Source organism: Colobus angolensis, unplaced genomic scaffold (genome assembly GCF_000951035.1).
Source record: "Colobus angolensis palliatus isolate OR3802 unplaced genomic scaffold, Cang.pa_1.0 Scaffold6, whole genome shotgun sequence".
In the NCBI taxonomy this organism is placed as follows: Eukaryota; Metazoa; Chordata; class Mammalia; order Primates; family Cercopithecidae; genus Colobus; species Colobus angolensis.
In genome coordinates, this window is record NW_012119598.1 from 27,217,567 (window position 1) to 27,228,956 (window position 11,390).

At 42.1% G+C, this 11,390-nt stretch overlaps 2 protein-coding genes across 2 annotated transcripts in view; one reads left to right on the forward strand and one right to left on the reverse strand.

The window, feature by feature from the left end:
* Positions 1-7,129: 7,129 nt before the first annotated feature.
* Positions 7,130-8,067, reverse strand: LOC105526732 (histone H1.1). Its single transcript, XM_011962826.1, has one exon. It carries the CDS (start codon positions 7,831-7,833, stop codon positions 7,186-7,188), a length of 648 nt encoding a protein of 215 aa, XP_011818216.1. The 5' UTR covers positions 7,834-8,067; the 3' UTR covers positions 7,130-7,185.
* A 2,470-nt stretch (positions 8,068-10,537) lies between these two features.
* LOC105526832 overlaps positions 10,538-11,390 on the forward strand; it is a 27,555-nt gene continuing 26,702 nt past the window's right edge. The window contains exon 1 of the mRNA XM_011962922.1: positions 10,538-10,971. Coding sequence (XP_011818312.1) covers positions 10,567-10,971 — 405 coding nt within the window. The 5' untranslated portion in view covers positions 10,538-10,566. The remainder of the gene's footprint in view (positions 10,972-11,390) is intronic.

Sequence of the window (11,390 nt, forward strand, 5' to 3'; positions counted from 1 at the left end):
ATCAGCCATGTGAGCAGTCAACCATGGCAGGCCATTACAACTGCACACTGAGGCTCGGGTGGGTGAGCTTCCTTGACTGGCAGATACAGTTATCCTGTATCTAGTCTCTACATGGTTTTAGTTCCTTGTGGTCTACTGCAGTCCAAAAATAATAAATGGTAAATTTCAGAAATAAATATTTATCTAACTTTTATACAGTGGATTATTAACAATTCTATTTTATTGTTATTAATCTCTTACTGTGCCTAATTTATAAATTAAGCTTTATCATAGCTATGTATGTGTAGGAAAAAAACAGTTATATAGAGTTCAGTACTATCCATGGTTTCAGGTATCCACTGGGGATCCTGGAACATATCTTTTGTGCATAAGTGGGGACTGCTCTGTCCTTCATGTGTATTGTCACACATTAATGCTGGGAAAGTAATACTGTTCATGATATTACTGGGAGAGGACAACTGGAAGCTCATATTTGGAACTTGCCTGGATTGTGCCTATATTAGTTTCCTAGGGCTGCTGTAACAAAGAACCAGAAGCTAGTGTGGCTTAAAACAACAAATACATTCTCTTGCAGTTCTGGAAGCTAGAAATCTGACATGAAGGTATCATTAGATCTCTGCTTCCTCTGAAGTCTGTGGGAAAATCCTTCCTTGACTCTTCCTAGCTTCTCGTACTTGCTGGCAACCTTTGACATTCCTTGGCCTGCAGCTGCATAACTGCAGTCTCTGCCTGTGTGTGTCTGTCTTCACATGACCACCTTAGAAGAATACTAGTTCTATTTAAATATATATATATATATACACACACACACACACTACTTCTTATAAGTCACCAGCCCATCATACTATGATATAACCTCATCTTAACTAATTATATCTACAACTATCCTATTTCCAAATAAGGCCACAATTCTGAGGTACTGGGAGTTGGGACTTTAAACATATCTTCTGGGGACAAGGGAGATCTGCATACAATTCGATCCATAATACTGCCCTGTGTGTTTCTTTCCTCAGCTGATTTTAATTTGTATTCCTTGAGTTGTTTCCCCTTTTCAACTATTACAAACAATGAATTTTGCTGTGTATGTGTCTTGGTATATCTGTGCACACATATCTGCTGTTTGGCTGTTTGTATACCTAAGAGTGGAATTGTTGGGTCCAATGCTAAAATCTTTTTAAAAGTAGTTGTATAATTTTACATGCATCGGAATGACATATAATAAGCTATATATCCTATAATAAATTGTAAGCGTGAGGCTAACAGCTTCAGCAAGTTCTGTGAGTCCTTTTAGCAAATTACTAACCTAAGGTTGATTGGGAACCACAGACCTCCCAACTTACAATTGGTATTAGAAGTGAGGGTAGTCTTGAGAACTAATTTCACAAGAAGATATTATAAAATAAGATCTTCATGACCTTGAAATAGAAAATGATTTTTTAAACAAGATACAAAAAAGCTTGGGCATAAAAGGGCACTGTGATTAATTAGAGTACATTAAATTAATGACTCTGATGAATCATGAGATATCATTGGTTGGATGCAGTGGTGGCTCCTAGCACTTTGGGAGGCCAAGGTCGATGGATTGCTTGACCCCAAGAATTTGAGACCAGGTTGGGCAACAGCATCATCTCTACAAAAAAATACAAAGATTAGCTGGGCATGGTGGCCCGCACATATAGTCCCACCTACTAGGGAGGATGAAGTGGGAGGATCGCTTGATTCTGGGAGGTGGAGGCTGTAGTGAGCTGTGATTGTGCCACTGCACGCCAGCCTCAGTGACAGAGTGAAGACAAGTTATAGAGGAAACACCTGCGACACATAAAATGGACAAAGGGCTCGTGAGCAAAATTAAAAAACTTAAAACAGGAAAGACAGGCCAGGTTCAATGGCTCACACCAGTAATTTCAGCATTTTGGGAGGCCAAGGCGGGTGGATCACCTGAGGTCAGGAGTTAGAGACCAGCCTGGCCAACATGGTGAAACCCCGTCTCTACCAAAAATACAAAACTTAGCAGGACATGGTGGTATACACCTGTAGTCCCAGCTACTTGGGAGGAGGAGAATTTCTTGAACCCATGAGGTGGAAGTTGCAGTGAGCTGAGACAGTGCCACTGCACTCCAGCCTGGGTGACACAGCAAGACTCCATCTCAAAAAAAAAAAAAAAGACAAAAAGACGGCTATCTTAAACCAGCAAGAAAAAACACAATCTGTTTGGACTAAATTGTGTTCCCCCAAAATTGATGTTGAAACTCAATACCCAATGTGACTATATTTGGAGATAGGGATTTTGGGACTTTATGGAGATAATTAAGGTTAAATGAGGTCGTAAGAGTGGACCAGTAGTCTGATAGATCTGGTGTCCTTATAAGAAAAGGAAGAGACATGAGATCATTTTATGGGCATATGAAGAGGCCACATGAGGACACAAAAGGTGACTGCTGTGGTTTGAATATGAGATGACATCTCACATCTGCCATGAGATGACACAGTAAGAAGGCCCTTGCCAGAGGTGGGCCCCTTGACCATGGGCTTTATAGCCACCAGAATTGTAAGAAATAAATCTGTATTCTTTATAAATTACTTGGTCTCCGGTATTCTGTTCAGCACCAAACAATCTAAGACAGCAACTATCTTCAGGTCAGTAAGAGAGCCCTCACTAGAAACTGAATCTCTTGGCACCTCGATTTAGGATTTCTGGCCTGGCCTCTAGAACTGTGAGATAATAAACTCCTTTTGTTTAAGCTACCTAGTCTGGTATGTTTGTTATGGCAGCCCAAGTAGACTGATACACAATCCAATTAGGAAAAATGGGCAAAAGATGTAAAATAAAACCATAATGAGATACTACTGCATATCTATCTGCCACAATGGATAACATCTTCAAAAGACTAACAATTTTAATTGGAAAAAAAATATTGGAAAGTATATGGAAGAATAAAGAATTCCCAGCTAGATTCCATCAACATTAGGTTTGTGAGGTTCATCCATGTCTATTTATAACTGTGGTTTTAATTTTCATTTTATCGCATGTAAACCTAAATCACCACTTTCAAAAAGAATTTAGCATTTGACCCAACAATTCCTCTCCTAGATGTACAAAGTATGTATTCCTATATATACTAAGACACATACACAGGAATATTCACAGTATTGTTTATGTTAGCTGAAAAAAGGAAGCAAATATGCATCAACAGTAGACACCTAAATTGTTGCACACTCATAAAATGGAATATTACATAACAATAAAAATGAATTGAAGTTATACACAGCAACACAGATGAATCTGTTCAAACCTAATGTTCTGGAGTGAAAGATGTCAGGTACATAGGATTACATATGTTTTATTTCCATTTTATATGTTTCAAAAACAGGCATACTAAATTACAGCATTAGAAATCAAAATAGGGGTTATGTTTAGGGCAGATGGAGTGATATGTGACTGGAAGCAAGCATCAGGCGGCTCTGGGAGGATTGGCTGATTTTCTGTTTTTTTTTTACTTGTGTGGCAATTATTATGGTGTTCACTTTGTGTTCATTTATTGAGCTTTGCATTTTTGTTTTGCTATGATTTTCTGTTTATATGTTATGCTTCTCAGTTTAAAGAATGTTGAAATCTTCTAGTAAGAAACATTTTTTTCCATGAGAAGGATTTTAAGCACCCAGAATCAATTTTAAAATCTCCAATTTGCTATATGTACGTTTATGGACTGCTTAACTGCTACTCATTTTTCCTTCATTTATCAATATTGAAATATGAAATTAAAATAGTGACTATTTGTGGCAAAATTAGGGACTATGTGGCATATTAACAACTTTATAAATAAAAGAATAAATCAACTCACCTGGGAGTTGTTACTGTCATTGACCTAATGGTATTTCCCATGGTACTCCTTCTCCCCATTGAGACACATGAGATACTGCAGATTTATGGGTCACTTTCAACATGTCTCCTTCAGGCCTCATTTTAGAGAAGCATACCATCATGAGGTTCTATACAGGCAGGATCTAGGCTTGTCTCCTTGAACCTTGCATTCCCTCTCAAGAGCCAACCAATAAGTGAATGATCCTATAAAAAACACAGAAACAGAGAGAATGGTAGCAGAAAGTGGACGCTTACCAAACCCATTTTCTCTTTTTCTAAGCATGGAATAAGAATAACTTACCCTCCTCCCTTAGAGTTAGGAGTTCTTATGTAGTAAGGGAAGCAGAGTGACTTTCAAGAGAGTTTGGAAGAGGGAGTGATAAATCAGTTTAAAGATAGCACCCAGTGATTCTTAGATAACAACTTATTCCACTTTCCTTCTCACTCTTTTGCATTGACCATGGCTTAGAATATATTTGAGGAAAAGCGTCATGTCCATAAGGTATTATTGCCCTTTAAAGCTGATGGGGGGTACTATGGATGGTACTCAGTGAGAGTAGGACAGAGGTAGTCTCTACAGAATTTTCTCTGATAAAACAAAAACTAAATGACTTCCGAGGCTTCTCTAGCTCTAAGCATTCCACAATTCTTTGGAAAGCTGGAATCTAAAATTGCCTTAAAATTAAAAAATAAGAACAGTAAGGGTGTACAGTCTTTACCATATTTATATAGAATCATCAGTCTTCAGTGTGATATTGGTGCTTGAACCGACAGAAGGACTGATGAAACAGAAGACAAAGTCCAGGTCTGGCGCCATGGCTCACACCTGTAATCCCAGCACTTTGGGAGGCCAAGGTGGCCAGATCACTTGAGGTCAGGAGTTTGAGACCAGTCTGGACAACATGGTGAAACCCCATCTCTACTAAAAATATAAAAATTAGTCAGGCACGGTGGCAGGTGCCTGTAATCCCAGCTTCTCGGGAGACGGGAGGCATGAGAATCACTTGAACTCAGGAAGCGCAGGTTGCAGCTGAGGTCATGCCACTGTACTCCATCATGGGCGACAGAGTGAGGATCTGTCTAAATAAATAAAATAACAAAATACAACCTAAAGCCTAACAATCTCAGCCCTGGAATTCTATTCAATTGCACCATGTTCAGCAGTGGTAACTGGAAACATCAATGCTTATCAATAAGAAATGGATGAATAACTTATGCTACTCCATGTGAAGGATTTCTTTTTTCATCACAGGGTTTTAGAAATGTTGGGTTAAGAGAAAAGCAACATGCAGAAGTGTATATAACATCATTGTACAAAATTTTTATTATTTTTGTTTTGAGACTGGGTCTCATTCTGTCACCCAGGCTTGAGTGCAGTGGCAGCACAATCTCTGCTCACTGCAGCCTCTACCTCCCAGGTTCCAGTCATCCTCCCACCCCAGCCTCCCAAGTAGCTGGGACTACAGGTGCGTGCCACCGGGCCTGGCTAATTTTTTGTATGTTTTGTCAAGACGGGATTTCACCATGTTGCCTAGGCTGGTCTTGAACTCCTGAGCTCAAGCAATCTGCCCACTCGGCTTCCCAAAGTGGTGGGATTACAGGCGTGAGCCACTGCGCCCAACCTTTTTTTGTTTTTTAAATTAATAACCCTAATCAAAAGACAAAACAATTATGCATACGGGGCCAGGCACAGTGACTGTAGTCCCAACACTTTGGGAGGCCAATGATCGCTTGAGGCCATTTCTAGACCAGCTTGGACAATATGGTGAGACTATCTCTACAAAAAATAAAAGTAAAAAATTAGCCCAGCGTGGTGGTGTGTCCATGCAATCCCAGCTACTCTGGATGCTGAGGTTGCAGGATAGCTTGAGTCCGGGGTTGGAGGTTACAGTGGGCTGTGATTATGCCACTGCAGTCCAGCCTGGGCAACAGACTGAGACCCAGTCTCAAAAGATAACGTTTTTTTTTTTTTTAAAAAAAAAAAACAAACAAAAAACTATGCATGTGTATAGATAGGTGTATGTAAAATACTTAGTTCAAAGAAAAACATGTATATTTCTCACAAAAATAGGTGAGAATTTTTTTTTTTTAAAGGAAAACAGGTAGCTACATATTAGTTTGAGGAAGGGGGAACAGGGATGTGATGTGCCTGTATCCCTGACTTTAGACGATGGAAGGAGCTAAGCAAAACAATTGAAAAAAGACCGTTTGAAAAATACAACTAATTATTGACTCATATGCACACGCGCAAACATAAACTTTTAGAATTGAGCTGCACTAAGTGAGTAAACTTGGCTCATCATATGCTCTTTTTGTCAGATGTAAACAAAAAAGTTCAGTTATTAAAATCTGAACCCCAGAATTAAAATTGCAAAAGCTTAAAGGGGCAGTTCTGAGAAAAGGATCTTCAGTATTGAATGTGTGGGCTCCACCAGGGTTGAAAATCCTGCACGATTGATGAAACACGATCCAGTTAAGCACAGTAATTTTCAAATATTATCCAATCAGGGCGCTACTGTTTCTAAAAACAGAGAAACCGAGCAAGGGCTTTAGAGTTGCAGCTCTAAAACTCCATTGCAACTAAGCTCCTTTGTCCTGATGAGGGCCTAAACCAAGTCGACAGCCCGTAAGTGCACCCATGGTAAGGCGCTGCGCAAAGCAAGAGCATTTTGCTTTGAAAGCTTTGTCATGATGGCGCTGCAGAAAGCGAGCGAGCTAGGCCTACCTGGCGGGGCTTTCAGAGGACGCCAACGTGGGCACCAGTCACGCCAGCAGGGTCACCGTCATTCCCAAGGACAGACAGCTCGCTAGCCACTTCTGCGGAGAGGGCGTGATTAAACCATGAATTTTGCCAACTATCCCAGAAGCATTTCTTAGGACCACCCAATTTCGGAAAAGGCTACTTTAGCAATATTGACCCAAGAACGCAATGTCCGCACTTTAACGTTGCATAATAAAAAAGCCTCAAGCCTGGGACTAGGCTTCAACCTTGGTTCGTTACAGTTATGACTAATTAGCTTGGGGTCGTGAGAAGCGTGACTTCGGGCTACTTAAAAAAAAAAAAAAAAAAAACAGGTGATCTAAAACTCGACTTTAACTCGGTGCATTTGAATTCACTTTGCTATCTTTGATAGCCTCATCTGGCAAGAATTTACTACTCAACCTATGTTAAAGTTCCTATTGACTCTCCAAGTGATTCTAATATAAATGAGGGCGTATTGCATTTGCTTGGGAAATTTCATCTGTGTACTACAGCTCTTTTCCTGAAATGTGTAGGTGGCTCTTAAAAGAGCCGTTGGGTTAGTATAAGTTTCCAACCGAATTTACTTTTTCTTGGGTGCCGCTTTCTTCGGTTTGGCAGTCTTTGGCTTCGTCACCTTAGCCTTGGCCGCCTTGGGTTTTATAGCCTTAGTTTTAGCAGGACTTTTAGCTACTTTCTTGGGTTTTACAGCTTTGGGTTTTTTGGGACTCTTAGAGGATTTCCTTGTTGCCGCAGGCTTTTTAACATTTTTCGGAGTCTTGACGTTCTTTTTGCTAACCCCCGTGGCCTTTTTGAGCTTTTTAGATGTACCCGTTGCCTTGCTTTTTGCAGCCACCTTTGAAGCGCCGGGCTTGGTTTCCACGAAGGACGCCTTCTTGTTGAGTTTGAAGGAACCCGAGGCGCCGGTGCCCTTCGTCTGCACCAACGTTCCCTTGCTTACCAGGCTCTTAATACCCAGCTTAATGCGGCTGTTGTTCTTCTCCACATCGTAGCCTGCGGCCGCCAGCGCCTTTTTAAGAGCAGCCAACGACACACCACCACGCTCCTTGGAGGAGGAAGCAGCCTGCACGATCAGCTCTGACACAGAAGGGCCAGCGGGCTTTTTCTTAGAGGCCACTGCAGCTTTAGCAGGTTTCTTTGCCTTCTTGCTAGCTGAAGGTTTCTCAGGAGCAGCAGAAGCGGCGGGAGCGGGAGGCGCCGTTTCGGACATGGTGACTAATGCAGCACACAAAGTAAACTGCTATAAACCTGACCAACCAGGATGCGGAAAAAAAGGCCCCGACTCAGCCTATTTATAGGATGGGACTGCGCAGTGATTGGTGCCCGTCAGTGCCCGCCCCTCGCACCCTAGCGCCCCCTGCGCGCTGCAGAGGGTTTCGCCCAGTCTCAGAGAGCACCTGGGGACCTCTAGGGCCTATGGTCCTGCTCCCCTCAACGCAAGCAAACATACCGAAAAAGCCGCTCCGATTGCCTCATTGTGAAGGAAATTGTAGGCCGACTCCCGTCCAGTAACATTAGAGGGTGCCGCTTGTCTCTCAAAAAGCAGCTCTTTTTTAGGGAGTAGGTTGATGGGGAGCGGTTTGCAAATGCAGCCCCACAAGCATCCAAAGAGTTTTATCAGAAATTTTTAGAGGTCCGTTGCCAGAGATGTTGGTTTTAATTTGCAAGAAATGTAAAATACAGTGTTTTGAATAGTTGGGGAGGGAGAGGAAAGTGCGGGTTTTGGGCCGTGTTAGGGCTAGTTGTCATCAACTCTATTACATTTTCTGGCAATGTTTTAGAGCGATGTGTCTCGCGAATACCTTTCACATCAAAGAAGAATGAATCGTACACAACACCAGAATTCACTAACGCTGCAATTAATACTCAAACTGCAAGTGTAGAAACGTTTCTGCACTTGCAACTTACTTCCACAGTCCAATGTGGGATGCACTTCAGGAATTTCCAATGCCCTTTTCATCCATACAACATGCCCCAAATGGGTGTTAAAGTTTACAACCTGTGTTCCATGTCAACACATGCAATCAGCGCACCATGACATGGTCAAGTCATTCTTTTATTCAGCAAAGATTTATGGGCCTCACAAACCTGCGAAAGGCTGCTGGGTCCAAGAAACCGGTTCCCCGACAGGCATTCTGCTGGGGAGTTAAGTCTCCTTAGTGTGAAAACAAACGATAAGTGTAAGCACACCCTGGGGATAAGATTTTATGGTAACCTCTCTTTAGCTTGTTTGTGGCTGTTAAGAGCATTTCAAATTATCAATAAGCTAAAACGATCTCACATTGCCAGTCAGAGACTCAGCTAACGGCAGAACAAAAAAACTATTAAATCGACATCCACTTCTACAATCCTATTCTGGATAACCCCCTAGCACAGCGGAGAGTGAGGGAATGCGGTCTTATTTCCGTTCGTGCTGTTGTAGTTTTCAAATAAGTCTGAACTGTGCAAGTAACCTGAGCTTTTCCCCTTTTTCTTCAAACAACGTGCCAAGCAAATAATGTAGTGGTCCCATATAACTATTGTACCCATCTTCTTTACCAGTGCTTCCTACGTCCATTTTATTGAGAAGCCACACATTCAAATATTTCACGTAATTTCTTAAAATTTGGAAAATAACAGTTGGAAACTATACATCTTGGTTTGACGGCTAGTCAGTTATGAAACACAGGTATACAAAATTGGAAGGTTTTTGTAAGTAAACCCTTTATGAAAGATATAAACCTTTCTTAATGTAATAAGCGAGGTATCTGAAAACAACGCAACTTTTAAAAAGGAAATACTCCGAATTATCTGATTCAGGAGCTTCCACTTTAAATAATGGGTTCTGCCTCCCTTGTTTCCATTGGGTTAAACTGGCTTCAAATAAAATGGGAACGCTCCATGCAAATAAAGGATGATAGATCTGCTTTCTAAATGGCTGTTCAAGAAAATAACCTAAACCAATCAAAAGGTAGAATGTGGCCCGTCTCCTGTGAATTTAAAAAGGTCACAATCCACTTTTTAGTGTTTTGAGACTTTTAAAATGATTGCATTAGCTCTTGGCAGTGCTAAATTATGTTCCTTGCGGACTACCATCCAGTTTCTCCTGGGCCAAGTCCACCTCCTGCTCCGCAAGAGCAACAATTCCCAGCTAGTAGTACCTGGCGGCAGTGCTGGAGAAACGCCATTTATTGACTGGCAGAGTACACCTAGGCTTAGAAAACAAAAAAGCTGCAGAACACTGCAAGTTTAGGATTCAAAGAGCATAATCAAGAAAAAGACCTCTCATAGAAAATGTTTCTATAAGGAATAGTGTAATCCTACTATGTTTGAGATGCTTTGTAGATTTCAATGTCGCTACTAAGTCAATTAAAGTATTACAAAGGAATGCAATTCTTGTGAAAGGTTTCAGAAATTCCTGTAAAGGGTACATTTCCGGAGAGGAGGATTCCCTCTTTTTTTTCCCCCCCTAAAGAGCTGAAGGTTATACAGAATTGGAGAATTATACCTTTGGAATCAATGCCTTGTTTTATGGAAAATAAACACAGCCTTCACGTTATGAAAACCAGATGTATAAGAGGACAACAGATTAAAAAATTTAAGTACAAGCCGGCGTAGTGGCGCTCCCCTGTAATCCCAGCTACTCCGAACGCTGAGGCGGGAAGATCCTTTGAGCCCAAGTTAAAGCCAGCTTGGGGAACAAAGCAAAAGTGAAATAAAATAATAATAATAATAATAATAATAATACCACTTTAAAAATAATCTGTAGAGTTGGAATAGAATATAGTAGCCGGTGAAACTGCACGATTGTTGATGGCTTAAAGATAGGCCAATCAGAGCTTGTAACGTCATATTTAGCGTCTTCTATCATCCAATCACTGTACTTTACTTACTATAAATAGCAGAGAAGCTCGCGGACGTATTTGCGCTAGTGTTGGATATTACGTTGTGTTGTTTTCCTGTCATGGCGCGTACTAAGCAAACTGCTCGGAAGTCTACTGGTGGCAAGGCGCCACGCAAACAGTTGGCTACTAAAGCAGCCCGCAAGAGTGCTCCAGCCACCGGCGGTGTGAAAAAGCCCCACCGCTACCGGCCCGGCACTGTGGCTCTGCGCGAGATCCGCCGTTATCAGAAGTCCACCGAGCTGCTGATTCGTAAACTACCTTTCCAGCGCCTGGTGCGCGAGATTGCGCAGGACTTTAAAACAGACCTGCGTTTCCAGAGCTCTGCTGTGATGGCTCTGCAGGAGGCGTGCGAGGCCTACTTAGTTGGGCTGTTTGAGGACACTAATCTGTGCGCCATCCACGCCAAGCGCGTCACTATCATGCCCAAGGACATCCAGCTCGCTCGCCGCATCCGCGGAGAGCGGGCGTGATTACTCCGGCAGCTCTGACGGTCCAATAAAAGGCTCTTTTCAGAGCCACCACCTTTTCAAGTAAGGTAGCTGTAAGAAGCCGATCTATAGACGAAAGGGAATGTAGTGGGAGCACTTTTCATTTTAATATTTGTCACTGAAGGCTTCAAAACCATTCGATTTTGGCTGCTTACTGTGACGCGCCTGTGATTAAAGCACTTTGGGAGGCTGAGGCGGGCGGATCACCAGAGGTCAGGAGTTTGGGATCAGCCTGGCCAATATGGCCGAACCCAGTCTCTAGGAAAAATGAAATAACACGATGGGCGTGATGGCGAGCGCCTATAATCCCAGGTACACTCGGGAGGCTGAGGCAGGAGAATCGCTTGAACCTGGGAGGCACAGGTTTCAGTGAGTCGAGATCGCGGTAATGTACT

Coding starts and splice junctions, on each gene's coding strand:
- LOC105526732 (XM_011962826.1), bottom strand. CDS start 7,833: ATGTCCGAAACGGCGCCTCCCGCTCCCGCCGCTTCTGCTGCTCCTGAG.